The sequence below is a fragment of the Camelus bactrianus genome, chromosome 1 (genome assembly GCF_048773025.1).
Source record: "Camelus bactrianus isolate YW-2024 breed Bactrian camel chromosome 1, ASM4877302v1, whole genome shotgun sequence".
NCBI classification, from domain to species: Eukaryota; Metazoa; Chordata; class Mammalia; order Artiodactyla; family Camelidae; genus Camelus; species Camelus bactrianus.
The window spans coordinates 2,104,491-2,130,414 of record NC_133539.1 but is presented as its reverse complement, the minus strand read 5'-3'; the positions used below and the strand labels follow the sequence as shown (position 1 = coordinate 2,130,414).

Below are 25,924 nucleotides of genomic sequence, written 5' to 3'. Positions count from 1 at the left end.
AAAAAAAAAAGAAATCCAGCGAATGTCTACCAAAATCACTGTCTTCTCTAGGCTGTCATTTTCCTGCGTTAGGCTTTCCCACAGCAGGTAGTACCATCCTCTCGAGTGCGTGGGTTTGTTATCTTACAGCCCAGCACCACCAATGACGTCGTGGGCTCCGGGAGGCAGGGATTTTGTCCTGTTCAACAGCGCCACTGCTGCCTAGGGTGGAGCCTGGCATTCATATGGTGCTTAAATAGCTGGCAAAAGAACTGAAATAACTTTTTCAAACATAGAAAAAGTTGGAAGTGTAGGGCAATGAACACCTGTATTCCTGCCACTGGAGTCAACCATTGTCAACATTTTGCCCAATTTGCTCGTGTGTGATTACTTCTCTGTTGACACCATGACACGTCACCCCCACCGAACACTTAGCAGTTATTTCCTAAAAGCAGAAATATTCTTCTACACCAGGTGTTGGTGAACCATAATCATTGTGCCTAATCTGGTCCATCACCCATTTTTTAAAATAACGTTTCACTGGAGCACAGCCACGCGCATTCATGTACAGATTGCCTATAGCTGCTTTTGCATTAGAGCAGTTGTTTTGATCCACAAAGCTGAAAATATTCACTACCTCACCTGTGCAGAAAAGTTACCATCAGGCTTCAATGCTCTCCTGAGAAAGTCCTGCTTACAAGTTTGGCCCTTAGCAGGCATCTGGGAATGTGGGTTTGGGGAGAGTTCCCATTACTTTAATTATGGTAAGAGCGCCTCACAGGGCCTAAACTGTTTGTACAAACAATACAGCACGTGTTGAGCATCTGCCCTCCCTCTGGGATTCTGGAGGTTTGGTGTGTGCCAGGCAGAGGGTGCTGTGACCAGCTCATGATAAAAACCCTGGGCTCCGATCTCTAACGAGCTCCTTCTGACATCTCACAAGTGTCCTCACAGCTCTTCGCTGGGGAGTTAAGCAAGTCTTCAATCCCTGTGCTTTGCATCCTCTTGTCGTAGTAAATCATAGCCATAAGTCCTCCTAGCAAATCAGTGAACCTGGGGGTTTGGGTTCTCCTGACACCTGGCCCTTTACAGAAAAGTCTGCTGAGGCCCACTCTGTAGAAACATCACTGCAACACCTGAGAAAACAATTATTCTGCAATACGACCTAGTCTATATGCAAGCTTTCCCAATTGTCCCCAAGATGAGTTTTTAAAAGCTTATCTTTTAAACCAGGATCCAATCATGATTTGTATTATTGCATCCCGTCCTTTATACCTTCTTCACCCATACCTTTGTTCATGACGTTAGCTGTGAAGCGATGCGGACTGTCCCAGACCTGGGCTGGTGAGTGCTTCCTCGTGCCCCGTGTGTGGCCTCCTCTCGTGTCCTGACAGCCGGGATGCAGACTGCCCCACGGGTGACGCCGCTGCACGGGTGGGGATGCCCGGAGGCGGCGGCAGGCCACTGGGGGCGGGGATGCTTGAGGAAAACCCCAGCCCCCACCACCTTCCTCAGGCAGCTGTGGCATTTTCTGATGACCTTCGCCTGAACCAACGATTCACTGGGGTCTTTCTCCTCAGGACCATTCCTCTGTGCTCGCTGGCATTCTTGGCTAGAGAAGAGCCTTCCCTCAGCAGCGCCCTCCACCCCCGAAAGACGGGCAAACACTTAATAGCCTCCCTTTGGTGGCCAGTGTCCACAATGAATGTCCACCAACACGGAGCCAGGCGGACTTGCCGTTCTGGGGCCGGGCCACTACGAGGCGGTGGCGGGAGCCCGGCGCGGGCGTGTGACGTCACCGCGAGTCTCAGAGGGGCAGGCGCGGGCGGGTGACGTCATGCTGCGCCTGGGAGAGGCCGGCGTGGTTGTGTGGCGTCACGCCGCGCGCCGGGGCCTAGCGGCGCGGTAGCTGGCACCCCGGCTCTCCGCGCTGTCGACATGGGTCCGCGCGTGCAGCTCCCGCCCGAGATCCAGCTGGCGCAGCGCCTGGCGGGGAACGAGCAGGTGACCCGGGACCGGGCGGTGAGGAAGCTCCGGAAATACATCGTCGCCAGGACTCAGCGAGCCGAAGGTTGGCGCAGGGTTGGCGGGATGTGGGAGGGGGCGCTTCCCGGGCCCGGCGAAGTGGGGCAGGAGGCGGCGGCGGGCCGGGTTAGGGGACCTCCCAACGGTGGAGCTTCCACGTGCTCGGACCCGGCGGCGGGGCCTGCGGCGGTGCTGCCACTCGCCCACCGCTCGCGCCCCCGCCCCAGCCGGAGCGCTTGGCCCTGCTCCCCTTCCCCACCCTGGCCGCACCCAAGCTGCGCGGCGCTCACCTAGTGGTGCGGTGGCCACGTGTCCCTCTGCGCGGACTCCCCCCTCTCCCCGCCCCTTGTCTCCTCTTCCCCGCTCGGACCTGCCGTCCTCTGGGAACCGGACCCCCCGTTAGTCCATACATCCTGCCATCCTTGCTGCCTGCTGTTTGGGCGCCCTCTGTTTTCCCTCAGGGCGGTATTTATCACTGTTGGTAGTTTTCTCCTGTATGGTGGTTGGGATGCCTGAGTTTCACTGTAGTGTGTGCTCCTCAGAGAACATGCTTTTTAACTTGTCTCTGTAACCATGGTTCTCAAGATGTGGCCAGGTCAGCAGCTTCAGCATCACCTGGGTATCTGCTAGAGACGCAGATTCTTGGGTTGCATCCTAGCCCTGCTTAATCAAATCTCTGGCAGTTGGGCCAGCAGTCTGTTTTAAGAAGCCCTCCAGGTGATGCAATCCTGGTGCTAAAGTCTGGGAACCACTGCTCCAGAACAGGGTGCCAGACACAGTTAGGACCTCAGGACACACTTGTTGAATGCTCTATATATCTACCTTCATAACTAGCCCGAATGAGGTAACTTGTAATTTTAAAGTTTGAGAAGAGCACAAACCCCAGGTGTAACATTGTGTGAATTATTACCAACAAATTTCACCTGCGTAGCTACTGTCCAGGCCAGGAAATGGTGACTCCCTAAATTTTGAATCTCCAGAAATGGAGTACGGGGCCTGATGCGTGTAGATTCTCGGTCAACATTTACTGAATGAGTGAAATGGCAGTTACCTGACCAGGGTTGGGGGCGGGTAGGGGTCCCTGCAGCCACAGGCTCAGCAGGTTCAGAGTTGGGAGGATGGCTTGAGAGGGGGTTCAGGCACCTTTACAGTACGAGGACTTTGGTCTAATTCAGGTGGTCACGTTTCTCAGGCTTTGTTGGGGCACTGAAAGCTTGGGTTCCTTTAGTCTGAGTGTTGCTGTTTTCGACGCAGGTGGTTTCACACATGACGAGCTACTGAAGGTGTGGAAAGGACTGTTCTATTGTATGTGGATGCAGGACAAGCCACTCCTCCAGGTGAGCGCACAGGAGGGAGCAGGAGGGGCTGGGGCAGCATCACTGGGGGGACAGATGTCCACCCTCATTTTATACAGAAAAAACATGCCAGGGGGCATTCTAGAGCCCCAGTACTTTTTTTTTCAATAGCTAGAGGGGCCAGGACCTCTGGTCAGCGTGGTCCTCCCCTGGCTGAGCTGCCCCCTGCAGCAGCGCTGGTGACTGCAGCGCAGGCAGTGGGTGAGAACCGGGCTTCCTTGTCGTGTGCTTGTCAGAGACGGCAAGCTGGGTGCAGAAACGGTGGAAGCCAAGGGACAGAACCCAAGTCTCCTGAGACAAGTGTCTCTTCTGCTAGCCTTTTTAAAAAACAGTTTTTATTTTTTAGGGCTGTTTTAAGTTCACAGCAAAATGAGAGGAAAAGATACTGCGATTTCTCTACACTTCCTCCCCCGAGTCGTGCACGGTCTCCTGGGTTATCAACAGCCCCACCAGAGTGGGTCACTGGTCACAGTCCATGAACCCACATGTCATGTCGGCGTCACCCAGAGTCCACGGCTTACCTGAAGGCTCCCTCCTGTGTTGTACAGTCTGTGGGTTTGGGTAAACGCATAATGGCATGCGTCCCTCATTGTATTTTACGCTGGAGCTTCACTGCCCTAAACTGCTCGCCTTTCTAGAGTGTTTCTCAGTGGGAATTGTTTACTCTTCAAAAGCACCTGGGCGGTGAGGGTACGTATTTAAAATGCAGATTCCTGGGCTGTATTCCATGCCTACTAAACTAGGACCTCTCAAGGGAAGGTTCTGGAATCACCTGTTTAGCCTGAGCACTGGGTGATGCTTGGTGCAGTGACACAGGCAGGCAGCAGGTGGTCACCTCCTCTCTGCTGGTTCCGAGGCTCCTGCTGTCTCCTGTCCCCTCCTTTCCCCTCCTTTCCCCCCAGTGGAGGTACTGGGGATTGAACCCAGGACCTTGTGCATACTAAGCACACACTCTACCACTGAGGCATATGCACCCCCCCGCCCCGCCCCGCCCCAGAGGAGAGAGGAGAGAGGGCTCATACTTGGGGCTCAGCCTCGGTCAGGAGAGTAGTTACTGCCCTTGAGTGTTGTGAGGTTCTGTCGGCCCGGCCTTCTGGGGGGCCTTTCACAGCCCGTGTGAGACCTGCAGCCCCCGCGCACGCTGGGCTGAGAGGCCCTGCAGAGCTGGTGCCTGCGATGACTGAGAACGGTTGAGTGACTGTCTTCCTGCTCTTGCTCGTGGCTGTCAGACCTCATTTCTTTGGGGACTGAGGGCGTTTGTGCTGTTTCTGTGCAGGAGGAGCTCGGCAGGACCATTTCGCAGCTTGTCCACACTTTCCAGACCACAGAGGCCCGTGAGTATCCTTGCCGAGGTCAGGCTGGAGCTGCAGAGGGTCGGCTCTGGGACACAGGAGGCTGGTGTTCCGGGGGCGAGAGCGAGACGCCCACTCCAGCCGGCTTCTGTTGGCGCTGGTGTGTGAGACGCTGTTCTCCGTCTCCCATGTGGATTAACTCAGCATAGACTCGGTCAGGGGTCTGGAGGGCTGATACCGCACCTTTTAAGTTAAAATGGAAATCTGGTGTGGTGTTAGCAGGCTGATGACTGGCGCTCACCTGCTAGTTGTAAGTCCCTGCAGGGCGTCCCCACCTCTCCTGTTCCCGTTCTCACTGAGGTCGGTAGTTCTCAGCGCTGCCATCGGCCCGTTGGACTCCGCTGAGTCTTTAAAAAGCCTGATGTCTAGACCCTGGTCCCGTTAATTCAAGCCCTGCAGGTGGGGCCTGGGCGCCAGCATCCTCCACCTCCCTCCACTGCTCCGAAGGCAGCCAGGGCTGGGCAGCGTCACTGGCGTTGGCCGCGGGACCGTTGCCAGGCAGGCCCTGGCTGTGTGGCTTATACTGAGCAGACAAAGTCGTGAGCAGTAGGGAGTGTGCAGTTAACGGTGACTACTTTCTCCACTCGAGAGTGTCTTTGACTGCGCTTGAGTCATTATCCACGAGATCTGTTCTCCATCACGTTTACCTTGCAAGAGCCTGCAGAAGGGTTTCTGTGCTCAGCCGGCCAGGCACAGAGCGTTCACTTGGTGCCACTTGAATGAGGCTGTGAGCTCAGCTGTGACTGAGCCACCTTCCAGGCCTTCCTGTTGGAGAAGCTCTGTGGCAGGAAGTGGTGCCTCTTTCTGCCCGAGCTCAGGGTGTCAGCAGGCAGGGTTCTCCTGAGGCCCCTCTCCTGGGCCTGCAGATGCCGCCTCTCCCTGTGTCCCCACCTGGTCGTCCCTCTGTGTGTGTCTGTGTCCTTGGCTCCTCTTAAGGACACCAGTCAGATTGGGATATGGGCCCACCCCAGTGACCTTTTATTCTAATCACCTCTCTGAAGGCCCTCGGCCCAGATTGAGTCCTGTTACAAGGTCCTGGGGGCGATGGCTTCAGTGTGGGGTGAGGGCCCGGATGAGCCCGCGGAACTCTGGTCCCGACACACCCATTCTTGGAGGGCTTCGTGCATAACCAGCAGTGGATCCTGGGGCAAGCAGTGCGGTCGGGCAGTTGTCGGGTGGGGTCCTCCCCGAGCCGAGGGGTGGTGAGGGGAGCAGCGGGGGAGCAGCGGCCTGAGGGCTGCCCTCGTGCTCTCCTGGCCTGTTCTGCAGACAGTGAGGCTGCAGTCCGGGGTTGGAGCTGGGCTTTGCTTTTTTGTCGCAGGCTGCTAACTGCCCCGTCTCACAGGCGCACGGACTCGGGGGCTGAGCGCCCCGCCGCCGGGACTCGGGATGCCCTCACCTACCCCCCTTCCCTCCCCAGGTGGCTTCTGCTTTCCTTCGTGACCCTCCCCGCTTCTCTCCTCCAGAGCACCTGTTCCTTCGGGCCTTCTGGCAGACCATGAACCGCGAGTGGACGGGCATTGACAGACTGCGCCTGGACAAGTTCTACATGGTGAGGAAGGCCCGCGGGGCCGGGGTGGGGAGGGCTGGGCGCGGCGGGAGCGTCCTGGCTTCTGGGCAGCAGGCAACCCTGAGGACTACATTGGGCGGTGACGGGAGCTCCAGCTTCTCTTGGGGTGCGTGTGCCTGGGGTTCTGCAGTGTTTCCCGTTTCTGAGGTTGGAGAGTGGGCATAGAATTCAGCTCTTAAAACAGTTTCGGTTCAGAGGAAGAGGCTTACGTCGCCCTCCTGGGCAGAATCGGTGGTGCGGCCATCGCATCCTTGCTGCAGACGTGTGCCTGTGCAGCCAGCAAAGCCGGTGGGGCCCCGGGGCCGCCTGCGGGCGCCAGCTTCTGGAGGCGCTTCCCGCCGGGCGAGGACAGCTTGTCCAGCAGAGCAGACCCCTTTTCTTTCTCCTTTCCTGCACCACATTCCTGTGACTGGGCTGTTGACTGCACTCAGAAATGCAGGAAAAACTGAAAAATGGGTCATACTCTTGTCTTGCTGCCGCCGCCACTGACCTGCAGCCTTGTCACTGTGATGGGACAGTCCCCAGATGAAGGGCCAGTGCTGCTACCTGAGAGCAGGTGACCCCATGGGGGACATTCAGCAGGGCAGTGGCCCAGCCTCACTGAGGACAGGTCGCCATAATCTGCCCCTGAGATCTGCCACTAGCTCAGTCTTGGGCCAGGGCTGTGCGGACGCCGTATGATGTCAGATATACTAAAGTGAAGGCCAGCCGGTGGGCAGGGCACGGAGCTCAGGAGGGAAGGAAGATGGGTCATGATGCATGTGGGCAGGCTGGAGGCCAGGCTCTGCACTGTTACAGATCCAGGCTTTTAAGACAAAGTTCCCTGAGATGCAGGACTGGCCTTAAATAGGGTGGGTTCCGCAGCTCTCTGAGGCCTGTTTCCCACGACCGGCCCCCCCCCACCATGTGGCCACATCCACCAGCACAGCCTTGCTGTGAAGGCCGACCCTCCTGGCGGCCCGCAAGTAGGGGATAGCATGAGATGGGAGTGAGTGTCCCCAGGGACGGGCGTCCTGGCTGTCGGGTGTGCTCTGCTCTGCTCTGCTCGTCTCCTTTGTTACCTGTCACCGTGACCGACCCCTCTGTAGGCGTGTAGGGTTCATCCTCGCAGGTGGGAGGATGCTGTTGGCCACCGTGACAGGAAAGTGAGGGTTGTGGGCAGAGAAGGTAAACAGTTACTCTGTCGGGGAGAAGATCCAGGGGGAGCTCGGAGGAGACAGTTTCGGGTTCATACCTGGTTTTTCCGGAGGCTCTGCCGCTGTGGGGGAGCCACACTTCATCCTGCTGCTCTCAGAGAGCTGGGCGTTCCAGCCCAGCTGCAGTGGCGCCTTCTCCAGGCCCAGGCCCCCCCCGGCGGGGGTGTCCTGTCCACTGGCGGCTCTTGAGGGCCTATGGGGCACGCTGGGGCCCCCAGGTGACCAAGGGGCAGGGGGGATGTCGGGAGGTCTGGGACGTGCCCACTGACGGGGTCTCCTGTGCCACAGCTCATGCGGATGGTCCTGCACGAGTCCTGGATGGCCCTGAAGACGCGGGGCTGGGAAGAGAGGTCAGTGCCCTGGCGCGTGCTCCGCGGCGGCCCGTGCTGCTCACGGCGAGTCTGTGTTCCCGTGTTTCTCCTTCACTCGCTTGTCAGCTGTGCACTGACGGGGGTCTTGGTGCTCAGAACAGAGGCATTTTAAAGTCACAGCTGGTGCACATGTTGGTGAAAGTGTCTGTGGGCGCCTTGGCGGGGTCCTTGCTGTGGCTCGCTCATTTCAGGACTTAGGATCGTGTTACCCAGTAGGTGGCTAGTGCCTGAAACGGGGTTGTGTTAAAGGGACGGCTGTATTTCTGTGAACTTTTTGGGGCTGTTGTTATGGCAGTAGCTCCATCCTTGTCGTGTCTGGCAACTCCCCCCACCTGCTGCCCTGGGGGGACCAGCTCTGCCTGCCTTTCTGCCTGCTCTCATTCGTGCAGTGGGACCGGTTTGTGGGTTTGGTGACCGTAAGCACTGTCCCTGGCCTGAGGGAGGGGTCTCCTGGCCTGGCCTGGCCCCGTCCTCCTGGGCTGTGGAGCATCGTCCAGGGAGCCTTTTGCCAGATGTGCACATCACCGTTCAGGTGCAGGTACCTGTATGCCATCGAGCACCCAGGAGTGTTGGTGCATCTGGACCACTGAGGACTGGCCTCTGGAGCTCTCTGGCCTGGGAGCCCCGGGCCTGAGACCTCGCAGGCCAGCCTGCCAGGGCGAGGTCTGACGTGACCCGTTACGGCCTCGGGCCCAGGGCAGTGGGACCCAGGGATCAGCTCCTCCTCTGCCCTGGCCTCCATCTCCCACCTCTGTGTTTGCTCTGCCCTGAGCCTCCCTGCGCAGTCCCAGCAGGGCCAGCAGAGACTCCGGACGTGGCGACGGTGGCCTCCTGTGGGCCAGGCCGCCCTCCGCCTGCCTCCTCTAGGACAGGAGGGGGCCTGGGGGGACGTTTATGCGCCTCGGTCGGCCCTGGCCATTGGCACGTAAATCCAAAGTTGCAGGAGCTGTTTGTGCGGCATCGACCCACATCGTGGGATCTCCACACATGTGGTGTGAAAGTTCCTGTTCCTGTCAGAGCCCCCCCGTGGGCCACGTGAGCCCACTGCCTTGCTGCCTGTCTGGCTGCTGCCGACTTGGCCTGTTTCCCTCCTCAGACAGACTGAGCAGCTGCTGGAGCTGCTGACCACGGAGATCCTGCACCCTGACAGTCAGGCCCCCAGTGGGGTACGGAGCCATTTCATCGAGATCTTCCTGGAGGAGCTGGCCAGAGTTGGTGCCCACGAGGTAGGGCCGGGGTGAGGGCGGCAGCCTAGCACCCCCACCACCCCCACCCCGGTGTCTGTGGCCCGGGGCTGAGCGGCTCCCGCCCCCCTCCTCGCAGCTGACAGCCGAGCAGAACCTCAGGCTCATCGACCCCTTCTGCCGCATCGCCGCCCGCACTCAGGAGTAAGTGTCGCCTCCCTCCCGCCTGTCGCTCTTTTCCCAGCGCCCTCCAGCGCTGCCTTTGGGAGCAACTGTTCCCTCCAGGAAGAGAGAGGGCTTGCGTGGTCACGGGGGCCCAGCAGGGCCCAGAGGGGCCCCGGGTGGGAGAGGGGGACACGAGGGGTTGGTGTTTCTTCCCTGGAGGGTCCAGCCTGACCAGCTGCCCTGGTCGCCACGGCCCCTCAGCTCCCTGGTTCTGCATAACATCACTCGAGGCATCTTTGAAACGATCGTGGAGCAGGCCCCGCTGGCCATCGAGGAGCTCATGAATGAACTGGACGTGCAAGAGGAGGAGGAGGGTGAGGAACAGGACGTGCCATCCAGGAAGCCACCTAAAGGTGAGGATCACGTGTGTCCAGGATGACGCCCACAGTGGCTCTTGCCGGGATCCCCGCCTTTGTCTCCTGTCTCGTCCCCTCATTTCTGCCCTTGCCCCCAAAGTCGTGCACGGGTGACCTTAGAAGCAAGCACACGTGTTGCTCACTCTCTGAACCCCGGCTCTATGGCCTCCTGTGTTCTCATGAGGTCCCTACTCCCCAGGCTCATCTCTGACCCACCAGTCCTGCTCCGGGGCGTCTGCTCTGCCCTCCCCTCCCCTGCAGGGCCCCTGCCCTCTTGTCGCTTCCCCAGGGCCTCTCACTTCCTGGCAGAAATCGCTTAAAGTTACATGAATCGCTTGTTTACCTTCCTGTCCCTGCTTCCGCCGCCAGGACAGGGAGCGCTGTTGACTGTCTCTGTGCCCTGCCCAGAAGTGGGGTTGCTGCATCGGATGGTGATTCTGTTGACTTTTTAGCAGCGTTGTCCTGTCTTCCAGGGTGGCTGCGTCACTTCACCCCCGCCCCCCGTGCACGGGCCCAGCGTCTCCGCGTCCTCACTGACGTTTGTCAGTCTGTTTTGAGAGGAGCTGCCCCCACGGGCGTGGAGCTGTGGCGTGGTTTTGATTTGCACTTTTCGAATGATTTCTGGTGCTGAGCACAGGCTCGTGGACCATTCACGGAGAACTGGAGAAATGTGTGTTCAAGTCCTTTGCCCGTTTTTGAATCAGATTTTCTCGGTTGAGTTTTAGGAGTTCTTCGATACTCTGGGTGGCGCCCTTCCGCAGGTTTGTGCTTTGCGGTCGGCCCTCCCGCTCTGGGGGCTGCTCTTTGACCCTGCTGATAGTCTCTTGCGATGCGCAAAATAGGAAGTTCCCGTCAGGTCTCGTTTGTCCTACTTTTCCTCGTTGCCTGTGCCTTCAGTGCCACGTCCAGGAGAACCGCGGTCATTTCCGGTCTCGTGAAGCTTTTGCCCCGTGTTTTCACCTGAGTTTTATTGTTTTGGGCTTTTGATCCATTTTGAGTTAGTTTTGTATGTGGTGGGGGGTCAGGGTCAGCCCCATTCTTCTGCGCGTGGACGTCCAGCGTTCCCAGCCCCGTTTGTTGAAGGGCCCATCCTTGCCCCTCCAAGTTGTCCTGTGTCCTGTGGAAGGTCGTGTGTCTGTGAGCTGCGGGTTGGCTTCTGCTGCCTCTGACTCTCGTGCCCTTGCTGGCGTGCCCCTGGGTTTTCTCAGCCGCCCCCACGCCGCACCGGCACTGCCCGGCCGCCCGGGGCATCTTTCCTGGCCCTCCCTGACCTCCTTCTCAGTAGCCAAGTCACCGGTCCAGGCAGCCCCAGGTCCTCGCGGGGCTTGGTGACGGCCCACAGCCCTGCCGTCACCGTTCTCTGCCTCCCACCTGTCCCGCTCCGCTGCCTGTCCAAACCTTCCATGTGCGGGGAGCGACGTCAGAGCCCCAGACGCCTGGCCAGTGTCCGCTTCCTCACCTGCAGCTGCATCTCCTGTCACCCTGTGGCTGGGCCAGCCCCCCTCTTCTGCACCCTGGACTCCTGCCCCTGCATTTGCTGCCTGGGATGCCCACTCACAGTCCCCTCTCGGTTTCACTCCTTGAGGACTGGTCAGGCCCCCATCTTCCCTGGGACGGCTTTCTCCTCCCCAGGCCTCAATGCCCCTGCCGTCCACCCAAGAGTGGGCCCTGGCTGGCAAGGCTCCTGGTTCCCAGGCATTTGTGTTGGGCCCTGTGACCCCTGTGGCACCAGGTATGTCTTTGAGTCCGTGGGCCCCTTTCGTCCTAGGCTCTGTCTGTGGGACTGGACCCGACCCGGGTGCGGAGCAGTCGGACGATGACGACGAGGACAATGCCGGCTCTGTCCTCCAGGTGGGTGGCCGGGCCCGTGGGCCGGGTGCTCAGTCCCTGCCCTGCGCTCCCGATGTGGGGAGCTGCTCTTGGGGGCACAGTGGGGGTGGCATCTGTCCGGCTGGGACGCAGAGGAAGGCAGGGGCGCCGGGCGGCACGTGCTGCGTGGGGGGGTTTCGGGTCCCCGCTGGTAGTCGGAGCTCAGCTGGCGGGGCTGTAACCAGGTGAACTGGACATGCAGGGCATCTCCCCGTGAGTCTCGGATGTTGACTGCTCGTGCGTTAGTAAGGTCTTCAGTGTCTTGGTCAAGTAAAGTCATTAGGTTGATCTTGCTTGTTTCTTCCTGCTTTTTTTAACGTGGGTTTTAAGTCACAGGCTCCCTGCGGCCCCACACGTTCCCACGGGCGTTTGCTGCCTCCGTGCCGCGGACGTCTGCATTTGTGCGGGGATGGCCTGGGGATGGCGGGGCGCGGCCTCGGCACGTGGCTCCTGCGCTCCCTCTGCCGGTTCACGTTCCGGGGGCCCCTGGGAGGTGACTCGCCCTTTGCTTCCACGGCATCTCTTTGTGAAACAGTTTGACTATGAGGCTGTTGCCAGCAGACTGTTTGAAATGGCTAGTCACCAGGACACCCCTCCTCCAAACCGGAAGCGTCTCTACAAAGTGATCCGGAAGTGAGTGCCCCTGGAGGGGCTGGCGCTGGGGTCGCCCCTCCCTCCCTCCCTGTGGTGGCCCCGCCCTCAGAGCTCAGGCAGGAGGGGCCGTGACCGCCTCCCCTTGTCTCAGGTTGCAGGGCCTCGCAGAAGGTGAGCACGGGGCTGCCCAGCTGAGACAGGACATCGTCCTCTTGGGAGTGGACGGGGCCACACGTTCACCCGCAGAGCGTGGACAAGAGTTTGCAGAGGCCGGTGGTGTTTGTTTGGCGAGAGGCGGGTGGCTGGCCTCGGGACGCTTGTCCTGATGAAGCTCCGCGGTCTTGGGGGCTGAGTGTGCGTTTGAGGCTCGCGCGGCAGGGTGGGGCCCGGCCCTAGAGCCTGCATTTCCGGTGAGTGCCCACAGTGCGGCGGTGCTGGGCTGCGGAGCAGCAGACAGCCCCAGTTTGTGGTGTGTGGCTGGTGGACCTGGGAAAGCGTATTCTGAAAGGCAGTTGCTCATGACGTGGTGCTTATGGGGCCATGGAGACAGTGAACACGCGAGCCGTGAGCGTCCCGGCTGCCCGTGGCCTTCTGATCACCCGCCTTGGTCCTCAGGCCTCTTCCCTGAAGATGACATCCCAGAGAAAGCCTACAGGTGTCCGCGGGGAGGGCGGCGCGTGAAGATGAAGAGGCGCCTGTCCCAGCTGCAGAGCAGGACGGGTGAGCCTGGCAGTGTTGGCTGCGATGAGGGTCTTCCTCACCTGCATTCTGTCCTCACGCTTGGGACAAGTGACCGGAAGCCTGTCTCCAGATGTGACCCCCTCCTCCCCAGCCTACTGCCCTGCACCACATCCAGCCCTGGGCTTCTGCTGTCTGGCCAAGGGCCACTCTGTCTTCCCTGCCCTCCTTACCTGTGGTTCTGGTCTGGCCTCTTCCTGACCCTTTTCCATCTTTGATCTGTGTGTGCCTCTTCCTTCTCTGCAGTGCCCTCCAGAGAGCCCTAAGCCCACTGCACTCTCCTCCTTGATTTTAGAGGCTTCTCCTCCCCCTGCCTCCTCCCTCCTCCTCCTCCTTTCCCGCTCCACCCCCCCCCCCGGCTTCCTCCACCCCAGCTTGTCCACAGGCGTGTGGCTAGCCTGTGACCGCCTGTGCCAAAGGCCATCGTGTGCTCCTGTGCCTACTGCAGACCCCTGGGGCCGGCTGCCCGCTGCAGTGGGGCCGGGCTGTGCCCACAGCACCAAGTGGGGTGGGGGCGGGAGGAGCTCGTGGCTGGAGGGGGATGCAGACGAGGGAGAGACAGTGGCCCTACCTGTAGCCGAGACCCCTCCTGTGTCACCACATCTGCTCAAGTGGCCCCAGGCCCTGGGATCTGCCCTTTGCAGGGTTGGTCCATTCTCTGCTCTGGCCCAACCCTGTCCAGCTCATCTCACGCCAGGGCCCTTGAGCAGACGAGGACTGGCTCGCACACCCACGCCAGGCAAGGGGCCGGACGCTGACACGGCCCCGCGTTCCCGGCCGCGCCTCCGGCCCTTGTGGGCACGAGCCTGAGCCCACCTGCGCCCCACACCGCTGCCCACTTTGCCTTTCCCTGGCCCTGTCCTCGCCCTGGGCTTCCTAAAGGCCCCCTTTCTGGCCAGCCTTTCTGGTGCCAGGAGCCCACGTGGATTTCGCACCTGCCCGCCGGCTGTGGTGCAGGGTCCCTGGGGGGCCGGCTCAGGTCCGCTTCGCAGGCTGTCAGTGCTTCTGTCAGGCACCGTGTGTCTGCTGTCCCGGAGCTGCCTCCCTCGTTCAGAGAACCGCGAGGTGGGTGGGCCTTCCTTGAGCCTCGGTCACTTGGCCTTGCCGTTGCAGGGAGAGGTGCGGGGGAGGCCTCGTGTCCAGACCCGAGCCCCGGACCCGCGAGGAGAAGGCGGCGGCGGAGCACAGGGGCTGACCCCACCGTGTCCCAGGAGCAGCCTGGGGGCCGGCGAGGGAGAGGGGCCCGCAAGAGGGGGCGGCGGCCGCTGGCAGGGCCAGCACGAAGGTGGCCAGTTACCAGGAGCCAAAGGTGAAGAGGAAGCAGACCCCGGAGGGCAAAAAGTGGTGTCGCCAGGCCCACCAGGGAGGAGGAGGCAGGACAGTCGGACCGAGTTCCGGAGACTCCGACACCGGCTGCTACTGTGTCCGCAGCGGCCGAGGTCAGAGCTGATGGTGGTCGGGCCCACACTTAGCGCCCGTGACCCAGGAAGAGCTGCTGCTGTGCTGACCCAGGTCAGGCCGGGGGACCCCCGCCGACGCCGCCCTCAGCAGGAGACGCAGCTCGCTGGGCGTCCGCAAATAAAGTGCTCCGAGGGTCGCGCAGACCGAGTCCTGCCTCTGCTGCGTTTGTGCGGAAGCTCTCCAGCGGTGTGAGCTGACGGGTGCCAGCGGTGTTCACGTTTTATACCCAAATGTGCCTGCACGTTCCTCAAGCTCTGTAAGACGGTGGCGCGTGTTACCAGTGGTGTCTGGACGAGCGCTTCACACGCTCTTGTTGGGAGTCAACGGTGAACCGGTGCTTTGTGCCAGCCCCGTTGCTTGAGCGGGAGGCGCAGCTCCCTGTCCATCTCTTGTCACTTGTGGCTCAGAGGCAGAGCAGGATCTGACGTCCCTCGGGCGTGTGCCTGCCAGGCCCTGCACGCCTCCCCTCAGCTCCTTTAAATTCAGTTTCAGTTCCTGGCCCGAGGATCCCAATCTGAAGGAAAGTACAAGTGGATGCAGTGGCAGGCGGGCTCCAGGTGGCCTCCGGGCAGGGCTGGGCCGCGGGGCAGGGCTATGCTGGCGACAGGTGGGCGCCGTCTCGGTCTGCTGGCCCGGCCACACCTGCACCGTGTGTGGGTGAGCCTGGGGAGGCTGGCACTCAGCCTGCTGCCAAAGCCCAGCAGCCTGCAGGCACCAGCCCTCCCCGGACAGCGCTGGCTCCTTTGAGGGTGTGGCCCTGCCCGGCTCCAGAGCAGCCGGTGTGGATGAGGGTCTGCTGGGGTCCCTTCATTTGTTTTTAACAACTTGATTGAGTGTACTTTGTACACCAGTCAGTCCGCCCATTTGAAGTGTATGAGCCAGTGGTGCTTTGTGTATCCGTTGGGTTGTGTGTCCCTCACCCAAGTCCATTTTAGGACATTTTCGTTTACCCCAAAGAAGCCCGGTGCTCAGGGCCTCCTTTACTTTGGGGAAGAAACCCACGTGAGGCTTTCGGACCAGCAGGGACCCCCACCGTGGTTACTGGTCACCAGGCTCACATGTTCATTTACAGGTTCCTGGAGCAGCTGGGGTCTAGAGCAAGTATCACTGTCTGATGTGCTTTAAGAGCTGGTAGCAAGTGTGTTTTATTGCTTCCCAGTCGTCGTCAGCTCTGCTAAAGGTCCTCTTCCCAGGAGGGTAAGCAGGAGCCCTGGAGCTGGTTAACTACCGGGGCTGGGGAGCCCCACCCCTGTGTGTCACGTGGACAGACCGGAGCCTGATAACCAGAGGTGACCAGGGGTTCCGGGCTCTCCGCCGTGGGTCGCGTGGGTTAAACCGCGTCCTCCTCAGCCTGTCTTGCGGAGAAAGGTCCAGAACAACAGCCTTAAGCTCTCAAAACGCTTAGGTCAGCCCAGTGTTCCGTGTTTGCTCATCAAACCCCTGTGGCTCCAAAGCTCCCCGTTGCAGCTGGGGCCAGTCGGAGCCGGGTAGCTACGGATGCCCTAATCAAAGCGGGAGCAGCTCCGGCCTGAGTCTAAAGGCCGACGGGGAGGGCTCTCGTTCAGGGGTGGTGGGGGGAGGCGAGGAGGGGCCGTGTGCACCAGACCTTCCTGCAGGGGAGGGGCCAGCCAGGGCAGTTTGGGACCCGTCCCTCCAGTGGTGGGATGGAGGGTGGGTCTGGGGACAGCCCCCTCAGCAGCCCCTGATTGGGACGCCTTCTGCCACTGCCTGGGGTGGATCTGACCTTTTACCTCCTGCCTTACAAACAGCCATGTGGTCACTAGGGCCTGGCACAAGGTAGGGGGCGGGGGTGCTGACTCCAGGCCGGCCGTGTTGGGGCCTGGACTGTGGTGGCAGCGGATAAAGGAGAGGCCCCTCCTGTGCTGTGCTCCCAGCAGGAGGAAGGGAAGGCCAGGTGTGATCCAGCCCCAGCCATGGCAGTGGCCCCCATCCCATCTGAGGCCTCCAGGTCCTCACCTGCCATCTCCCAGTGAGCTTCCCGGCTGACCCTGCAGTGGGGCCCCTGTCTTGTCAGTTGGGCGAATTTACATCCCACACCGGGTTTGGCTGGAAGGAAGCGTATCAGGTGGTGCCTTATCTGTTTCCCTCCGCCAGCAGCTGTTCCTGTGAGGTTTGAGACCCCTCCCCGGCCCCGGGCCCAGGCCCAGTCTCCGAACGCGCTGGGGCTTTACCTGGCACCATCCCTTACTAAGCTGCGGCTTTGCTTTGAGCCGGTTTGCTTCGAGCCGGTTTGCTTCCATCAGCCAGACGTGTGCCCTCTGACTTGGCTGTGCACGCCTGTGTCTGCAGCGCTGGCGGTTTAGGGGTGTGTGTGTGCAGACAGGTCTGTCCCTCTTCCTCCGTCCATCTGTCCTGCCTGCCTACCTGTTAGTCACTTACGTCCCTGTACCTGCCCTCCCTCTTTTACCTCCTACCTACCGTCTGTCACCCGCTGTCTTCTCTCCCCCCACCGCTCCTTCACCTTAGAGACGAGGTGACTGAGGAAGAACCAGGGAAGTTCTGTCTGCAGAGTCACCCAGCCCCCAGGGGTGTCACCCCCCGGAATGCCTTTTCCCTGACTGTCATCCCCATGATGGCATCCTCCAAGGACTTGCCCCGTTCGCACCGCGCCCTTCAGCCTTGCCGTGGGTGAGGGGCAGGTGGAGGTCCAAGGAGGGCAGCCCCACCCTCCTCTCCAGCCCTGCCTCCTGGGGTGTTGCCCCCCCTTGCCCCCCCACTCCCTTGTCCCTCAGGTCTGGCACCCACCACAGGGAGCAGGCGCAGTCCCACCATCTGCCTCTGGGAGGCGCCCCCGGCCCTTGAGTGGGCACCTCCTGTCCCCCAGCAGGTCTGGGTGCTGTCCCAGCTGCCCCAGCTGCCCCAGCTGCCCCAGTGCCGAAGCCCCGTCTTGTGCTTTTCCTCAAGTGGAGCCTCGAAGGTGCCTCTTGGGGACTGGCTCTCCCGGTTTGCACTGGTCCCTGTGCCCAAGCAGGTGACCCGAGTCTGCGGGGGGGTGCTACATGAATATTCACCTGGCCCGGCCAGTGCAGCCCAGCAGCCCCCTCATCCTTGAGATCCAGGCTGGATACGGGCGCTGGGGTCCTCAGAGCAGCTCAGTTGTCAGGCGCCCGGTCTGCAGGTGAGGCCCAGGTGGGGGTCCTTCCCAAGGAGTCCCAGGGCCCCAGGGCCCCGCCTGCAGGGTCTGCTTGGGGAGGCCGCTGTGCTCCATCCTTGTCCTGGGGCCTCCAAGCTCCACTTCCAACTGCTGGATAAATGGGACCCCAGAAAGGACCTGTGTACCTGTCCTTAGGTGATGAGATCCCGGCCCCAGCTGAGCTGCCTCAGGGCCCTCTGGGCCGGCACTGCTGGGCTGGGTGCCTGCGTGCCCACGGGGAGCTGGTGACCGCACATGCTTTGCAAACAGGCCTGGAAAAATCTGTGGGAACTCCAGCCCCAGGCCTTCGGCCCTGCCCTCCTTATAGAAGCCTCTAGATATCTCGGGTGGGGGTGGAACGATGGAGCACTTGAGGACAAGGCAAAGGGGAAGCAGGCGTAGCCTCCAGGGCTGGTCAGGGAGCCCGGGTTTGGGGGCGGGGTGCTGGGTGAGGACCCTCGTGCTCAGGCGTCTCTGCTCTTCTGCCTGCGGTGGGGGCAGACCGCATGGCGTCCTGGCCAAGCCCTGGGTCCTGGTCCCTCCTCAGGAGAGTCCCTGCCTGCTCTGGGCCTCAGTGTCCTCTGTACACGGGGTGGGGCCAGCGATCTCGGGAGGCTCCGCGGAAGTCCCTGATGCAGGGACCTCGGCCTGCTCCTGAGGCAGCACCACGTGTCTGGACACCTAGGAGCGTGGGGTCCCGGGGGAAGGATGCTGGGAACCAGCCTCACCTCTGGCCACGTCCCAGGGGGCAGTTCAACCTGGTTTAGGATCTGCCAGCGAGTTGCAACAGCTGCTGCAGTCAGAGGATGGGAGGGGGGCATTGCCCGTGCCCTGCACTCCAGGAGGTTCCGGTGGCCCCAGGGAAGCACCTGCCCCTGCCCACCCCGGGCCGGGCCACACGTGGGGGCCTGCACCCCTCTGGCACCCCAGTCACCGTTTCCTCTCCGTCTGACTTGGAATCTGAGCTGTGTAATTTCCAGTTATGACATTCGGTATCTGTGGGGGCCGTGCTGCCTCGCTGGACCCCACACCTTCGGGGTCCTGTGGGCCTCTCTGCAGCCACCCCACCTTGTTTCCTGCCCCCTTCCCCTCGCTCCTTCCCTCCTGCATGTTTACTCAGACCTGCACAAGATACCTGTGCTGCGTCACAGTTCACTGCAAACTTGGGGGCTGGAAGCAGAGGCTCTGTAGGTCAGGGCGTGGGTGGCAGGGCCCTGGCTCAGGGTCTCACAGGCTGAGATCAGGTGTCGCAGGGCTGCCGTCACATGGGACGCTCGGGTCCCCCTCCTGGCTCACTGCTCGTTGGCAGAATTCAGTTCTTCGCACCTAAGTTTGAGGCCATTTCCTTTGTAGCTGTCAGCGGAGTGGCTCCGAGCTCTGAGACGCTGCCTGCAGCTCCTGCCACGTGCTTGAAGCCAGCAGGAGAAATTCTCACACTTCGAATCCCTCTGACTTCTGATTAGGCCAGGCCCACCCACACTGGGACAGGGGATCCCGCAGGGTGTGCACCCCCGGGGGTGGGCCTCCTGGGGCCACCTGAGAACCCACCCGCCACAGGCCCTGTGTCCGTTCCGGTCCCTCTCTCTCCTGGGTCTTGCCTGCAGAGCTTGACCCAGAGCCAGAAGGCTGAGGGGCTCTTTCCCTCTCCAGCCCCTGGAAAATTCCTTGCCCTGGGAGTTTTGCCAGAGAGTGAAAGGAATAGAAAGCCCTGGAATGTTGGGGGGCTGAGGGTCCACTAAGCCAGAAAGGAGCCCGAGCTCACCTGGCCCGGCTGTGCTGCAGATTTCCCGACCCGAGTTCCGGGGGATGAGGGCGGGATGGGGTAGGTGCTCCCGGTCTCCCCGCCAGCCCACCTGGGCCCACGGCCCAGCTGCCCCCACCTCACAGTCAGCGCCTCCCTGTTGATCCTCCCCCTGCCCTCCCCCTGCCCCCTGGGTCTGCCCTGCCTGAGGCCCCCAAGGCGCCTGGGCCTGGCAGGGAGCAGGGGAAGCTGGTGACGACTCAGGACAAGTGGTGTGGGGCCTGCCTGCCGCTTGGCGCCACGGTGGCTGGCAGCCCTGTCCGCTGGCGTGGGCCCACGTCACCCTGAGGGCCAGCACCGTGGGCAGGTGCACAGCGCGTCCTGCCCTCTCCATAATGCGGGGCCTCTTGGGCTGGATCCTTTCCCATCTCTGACTCAAGCCAGCTGCCCTGGGAGTGGGTCCCTCCTTCCCGTCAGGGGGCCAGGCCACTGCCGGGGCTGGTGGAACAGCCCTGATCCCGGTTCTGAGTCTGAGCTCCTTGGCCCGGCCTGTGGCAGGGACGGTCCTGCTCCCTGAGCCCCTCGGTCACCCCCGCCCCGATGTTCCTGAATCCCTGGAGTGTCGAGGGCTTCCTCGGGCACCCCATTCGCTTCATGGTGCTCGAGTGTCCTGGGCCTTGCCCTGGGGGTGTCCCCCCGGGGAAGGGGTTGGGGGCTGTCTGGTCAGTGCCCATCCTGGCAGCTGAGAGCAGAATGTCCCACTATCACCCAAAGGCTCCGGGCCACCTGCACACGGAGAGGCCGAGCCCCGCAGCCCCCTGTCCTCGGCCACCGCCCGGAGCAGGCTCCCTACCTTCCAGGCCAGGCCCCCTCTTCTGAACCTGACTCCCCCAGCTCCCTCACCGAGTTTATGACTCTTCTCTCTGTCCTGACCTGTGCCCCTTTTCTGGTCCCCTGGGACCGCAGCCTGCACTCAGCTAGTCGCCCAGAGTCGGGTGCCTGAGGCTGCTGCTCTGAGAATTCCTTCACGCACTCGAACTGCTGTTAAGATGCCGTCTTAACACGCAAACTCAGGTCACCTCTCCAGGGCAAGAGGAGCTCACTGACCCCGAGCCGCGGCCCACCAGGTCTGAGAGTTGTGAATCAGAGATGTCCTGACTCCCAGAAACTGAGATTAAGAAACGTCACAGAAAGGTCACAGGACGGTGATTCAGCCCAGCTTCTGCGATCCTCCCCGCACAGCCTCCCCCGCAGCCCAGAGCCCAGGGCGGGGCGGACCTGAGGTCCGTCCCCACTCCTGAGCTTGGTGCCCCGAACAAACCCTCGCTTCGCTGCAGACCTCCGCCGGCAGAGCACGGCTCTCTGCCCGCCGGGCACGTGGCTGTGATACACTTCTGTCCACAGCGTGGTTCCCGGGGAAGCGGGCCCCCAGGTCAGCCCAGCCTGCTCTGACTTTCTCACGGCCCCATCCCTTGGCAGATTCACCAGGAACCCCGTCCAAGCCCGCGCCTGTCTCCAGGCCCCCCTCCCAGGAGGAGTGGCCTCGGCTGCTGCCAGGCTGGAGGCGGCCGGGCCTTGGGCTTTTGGCATCACAGCCTGTCTGTCCTTTTGATAACCAAGTACATTCTGCAGTGATAAGAATTGAAGATGTGCTTGAATTTCAAAAATGGGGTCATTTTGTTTTGGGGTGCTTTAACTGCAGAGCCCAGACTCAAACTGACTTAAATAGGAGAGGGGGCCACGACCTTGCCGGGGAATCCTGGATCCCTTTTCCTCCTCAGCCCTGACTGGCTGGTGTCCCCTGACTGAGTGTCTGACCCTGGGGCTCCCGTGCCCTTGATCACCTGCCCTCGGAGCGTTGCGTGTTCGCAGCCCAAGTCCTGCGGCGCCCTCTGGACGGGCTGGGCCACCCGCCTGGACCCACCCGTTGGTCAGAGGAGGATGCCACACCCTGGTGCCTGCATCACACTTCACATCCCCCCGTAGGACACGAGGGACCACAGCGTAGTGATGGAGGCGGTGGGCAGTTGACGTGCAGAACACTTGCCCCATCTCCCCTGGGCTTCCCGAGCAGGAAGCCTGTCTCTGTTTTCTTAGGGTAAGAACCCTGGATGGAGTGGAGAAATGTGGTGACATAGGGAGCGGTTGCTCTCAAGCCACAGTGCATTGATGGCTGAGTGCGGCCGGGCTGCCCTGGCTCTCCCGACGCCCTTCAGGCCAGGCCTCACGTGGGTTTTCTGCCTCGACGGCTCCCCTCCCTGCACAGGCGGCTGTGTCTGTCACTGTTCGCAGGGTGAGCACTTTGTCTTCATGGCTGGAGGCCCCTGAGAGGCCTGGTGAGGTTGTATTATTTTGTTGCTGTTTTTTCTTTTGAGAGAATTCCTTTCTAGCAAGTCACGGTGAAACGCACACTTTTCTCTCCAGATGAGAGCAACGTCCTCACCTCCCTCAGAGCAGTGACCTCGTGGGAGTCCGGAAGGTTCTGGAAGGAGGCGGTGAACTGATGCCTCCTGCTGGACAGCGGCATTGGGCCAGGATGGGCCCCTGTGGCTGCGTGGGCAGGAGGCGAGTTGGCTGGCGCCGGTGCCCAGGTTTCTCAGTGCCGTGAAAGGCTCCTGTTTTCTGTGTGAACTTGGGCTAAAAGCACACACAGCCCAGGGTGGGTGTGGACCCAAAGTTTGCCTGCAGTGGGTCGGGGAGGGTCATTAATGGGGTGGCTCTGGGAAGCAGAGCCTGAGACAGGGGTTCTGGTCTAAGTGACTGCGCGGCTCCCAGGAGGAGGGAGGTTAGGCAGGACCGGCGGGAGGACTTGGCCGGGGACCTGCTCCCACCTGATCCCACGGGAGCCATGTTTTCATCTCTGCAAAGCTCAGCATTTTATTTCCAAACACTGGTCGGTGTTTATGTGCATTGGGCAGCAGGAGGGGCGGGTCTCCCCACACTCCAAAGGTCCCAGAGCAGAGAGAGCATGAGATGCAATGGCGCCAGAAATTCTCTTTGTGTCAAAGCCACGCTAGGAAGGAGGAGGAAGAGGTGGGACGGCTCAGCCTGCCAGCCCTGCCCACCCTGCCCTCCACCCCAGCCACCACTTCTGTCGCACTGCACCCAGGTCATGCTAATTTGCGGGTCAAGCCCAGCGTGGAAACCCTGACCCCCAGTGTAGCAGCAGCGTCCGTCTCCTCTTAGGGTGCTTGGTGGCTGGTGGCCTGGCTCTTGGTGGCCCTCGGTGGGAGGTAGTGGAGAAGCACCTGCCAGGTGCTTCTGCGGAGAAAAGGTCAGACGTAAGCTCTCAGGGTGCTGCTGTGCAGAAGCACGTCTGTGGGCTTTGGAGAAGCTGGGGACCAGTCCAGACCTCCCAGACCTCCCTTCCGCCCAAGGGCCGTTGAGCGATGGTGAGGGCGAGCTTCTCCTTAGAGAAAAGATAGGCAAAGAAGGGAGGGTAGAATCAGGCACCATCGGGCAGCCGCTCATGAATTAAGGGATGCAGGTGACGGGAACAGTTGCGGGTGACGTCCCAGGAAAGGAGAACCAGCCATCCATGCCTCTGTGGGAGACCCCCCACTGCCTGTGAGCCTGCAGAGCCAATGCCGTTACAGAAACGCGTCCTGCAGTCTAGGGGAAGCTCCACAGGACAGCAAGCCAGTTTCTCAACAGAAACTTTGTAAGAAAAGAAGACGTTGGCAGTGGGGGTGACCTACAGAAACAGAATCAAGACACTAACTGGTCTCCATCTGAAGACCGTGTTTGTTATCCCAGTAAACAGACTAGAGAAACGCGGCCTTGGCCGGAGCATTAGGGGAAGTGTGAGGACCTTGCTGGTTTAAGGAGCCACTGCTGGTTTTGGGGTGTGTAGAGGATGTTTCTAAGGGGGCGTCCAGACACCCGATTCTGAGCCCGGACGCCACCAGACCCTGCAGAACTTGGGTGGGAGCGAGGGCTGGGTGCCCTGCGCAGCCGTGTCCCCGGCCTCCCGGCCGTGCTGGGGCAGGTCGGAGGGCGCCTTCCTTGAAGGATGTGCGCGCCCGCAGGTGGGCAACGTTGGGCAGGACCTCCGGTTTCCTCGCCAGCCAGCTTCCTGCTGGCTCTGCCCACAGGCACCGCCAGAGGGCCCGCCTCCTCCGTTTCCACCAGCATTTGCGGGCTCAGGGGTGCCAGCTGGCTGTGCCTCGTGGGTCACACAGCCACTTAGAGATGCCAGCAGATGGGCAGGTCCTTGGGGAAGCCGACGGGGGTGGGAATCGGGTGAGGGGTGGCAGGTGGGGGACAGCAAGCTGCCCTATGCCACATTCAGAGCCATCGGAGTGTGCTCAAGTCTTCAGTCCTATGAACCAGAGGCAGAAAACCACGTGAAAGCAGGTGATCATGAGGGGAGCCCCCTGGGTCAGGCCGTGGCATCGTCCGGCCCCCCAGGGGCCCCCTTGTGCCCCTCCCAATCACACAGGTAGCAACCATCCTGGCTTCCAGGGGTCCACGAAAATTCAATGAACCGTCAAGTTAAGAAGAGTAAAGGGGATTCTCTTCAAGCCAGACTTTGGATTTTAACCCGGGACAGGTTCTCAGAAGCTCAGAGTCGCTCTGCTGCTTGGAGGTCGAAGGCACGGTCACACACATTTTCAAGACAAAGGATCGGACGTCGAGATGACATACTGGTGTTTTACATGAAGTTCCCCAAGGGTCCAGGGTCCAGGGGAGCAGGCACAGGGCGAGCCCAGGTCACCGGGACCCCTGCAGAGCTGGGGGAGAGTGCTGCTGCTCTCCGGAGAAGGTCCCTTGCCAGCGTCAGAGGAGGGAAGACACACTGTTCTCCGCGGTCCAGCAGGCGCCCACCTTTGAGGAGGGCTGGTTAATGTGTGGTGTGGGCGCACGCGGTGGGGGTGGGGGAGCAGACGCAGGAGAGCCACGCTTCGCGACTTTTCTCCTCCTGCCTCGAGGCGCGCGTTTCATTTCATCGTTATCGCTGCCCGAGTGTTTAAACAGGGCCATACCCAGGTGTGCGTCCCTGAACCTTGTCGTTTACTCTTGTCTGTTATTTTTCAGGATGATTTTTGTTGTGGTGAAACACACACACATTAACTTTACCATGAGTGACGTTTAGCACCTTCACCGTGTTGTGCAATCATCTCTGTGTAGTTCCAGAACATTTCCACCACCCGAACGGAATTTGTACCCACGACCAGCCACTCCCCACCCCAGCCTCCTCCCCCGACACCCACTAATCTCTGTCTGCTGTTTTCTGGGTATTTCTTATCAATGGGCACGCACAGTGCGTGGCCTCTTGTGTCTGACGTCCTCCCCTCACTGAGCAGAATGTTCTCGAGGCTCGTGTGCGCCGCCCTGCGGGTCTGCGCTCCTCTCTCTTCCTGCCTGAGTCTATTCCGCCGTGTGGATGGACCGCACTGTTTATCCATCATCTGCCGGTGGACATTTGAGTTGTTTCTACCTTTTGCTGCAGTGAAAGGTGCTGCTGTGAACGCAGGAGCACAAGTTTTTCCCCTCCAGCTTCACTGAGATACAACTGACACACAGTGTGTATGTATGTGTGCGTTTGAGGGGGACAGCCCCACGATCTCACCTGCATGCACCATGAAGTGATTGCCACAGTAGGTTCAGTGACCACCCATCAGCTCCCATAGGGACAAAATTAGAGAAACGGGAAGATAATGTCCCCTTCTGGTGAGAACTCAGGGTTTTCTCTCGGCAGCTCTCATATGTAACACGCAGTGGTGTTAATTACACTTCTCACGTGGGACATTCCCCCCCGCACTTCCCTGCCTTATATCTGGACGTTTGTACCTTTTGGCCACCTTCATCTAATTCCCCCTCTGCCCACCCCTGCTCTGGTAACCACAAATCTGGTCTCTTTTTCTATGAATTTCTTTTTGAAGTATAATTGACCTGCAACACTGTGTTAATTCCTGTTACACAACACAGTCGTTCCATATTTCTCTACATTTCAAAACACTCACCAGGATAAGTCTAGTTATGAGGTGTCACCACGCAAAGATGTCGCACAGTAATTGACTGTATTCCCCAGGCTGTACATTTCATCCTCACAACTCATTTATTTTGCAACTGGAAGTTTGTCCCTCTTAATCTCCCTCACCTAGTTCTCTCCTCCTCCCTCCTTCCCCTCTGGCAACCACCTGTTTGTTCTCTGCGGGTTTGTTTTCTGCGGGTTGTTTGTGGGTTCCGTCTGGCAGAAGTCCCACCGTGACGGAATGAATGACTCGAGACTCTGTGGAAAGTCAGGAGAGCGAGAGGGAGTTGGAGGCCAACCCCCCAAGCCTCTCAAACACTCTCATATTTATTGTGCGCAAAGAAAAGACCACAAACAGTTGTGTCATGGAACACAGGAGCTTACGGAAAAGCAGGGGCGGGTAGAGATCGTAAATTCCACGAGTGCAAAGGCTTAATTCGCCCTCAGGGCAGTCACGGGGGCAGAGGAACAAGGTACATTCTTCAGATATAAGAAGCTGACTACAAAACAGACCACCAGCCCGCCAGCTCCTGTCCTGGGGGGTAGGCCATCTAAACAGCAGAAAGCACGCCCGGCGTTTCAGGCTGAGGGCACGGGCTGTCGCTTTGCAACGAGCAGAGTAAACCCTGGGCTGTGGACCTAAGCTTAAAACAAGCCACGTCCTGCGTTTGTAACAAGGGACACACAATGGCGCGTCCATTACGGAAGCAGCCCCAAGCTGGAACCTCAGCTGTGCAAGCAAGGCATCGTGTCTGCTTTTCACAGCAAGGAGACAGG

At 60.4% G+C, this 25,924-nt stretch overlaps 1 protein-coding gene across 3 annotated transcripts; it reads left to right on the top strand.

Moving 5' to 3' along the window:
• The first annotated feature begins 1,809 nt into the window (after positions 1-1,809).
• RRP1 (ribosomal RNA processing 1) lies at positions 1,810-14,416 on the top strand. 3 transcript variants are annotated; one of them, XM_074344591.1, is made up of 14 exons: positions 1,811-2,050; positions 3,259-3,341; positions 4,636-4,693; positions 6,178-6,263; positions 7,766-7,827; positions 8,945-9,074; positions 9,172-9,236; positions 9,459-9,610; positions 11,382-11,464; positions 12,018-12,115; positions 12,228-12,247; positions 12,692-12,796; positions 13,928-14,123; positions 14,246-14,416. In XM_074344591.1, exons 1-14 carry the CDS (start codon positions 1,918-1,920, stop codon positions 14,262-14,264), a joined length of 1,290 nt encoding a protein of 429 aa, XP_074200692.1. In that variant the 5' UTR covers positions 1,811-1,917; the 3' UTR covers positions 14,265-14,416. The 3 variants fall into 3 exon arrangements, 2 of the variants coding, with proteins under 2 accessions (XP_074200757.1, XP_074200692.1); XR_012499971.1 differs by lacking the exons at positions 13,928-14,123; positions 14,246-14,416 and having other exon boundaries at positions 12,228-12,486; XM_074344656.1 differs by lacking the exons at positions 11,382-11,464; positions 12,018-12,115; positions 12,228-12,247 and having other exon boundaries at positions 1,810-2,050.
• Positions 14,417-25,924: the final 11,508 nt, after the last annotated feature.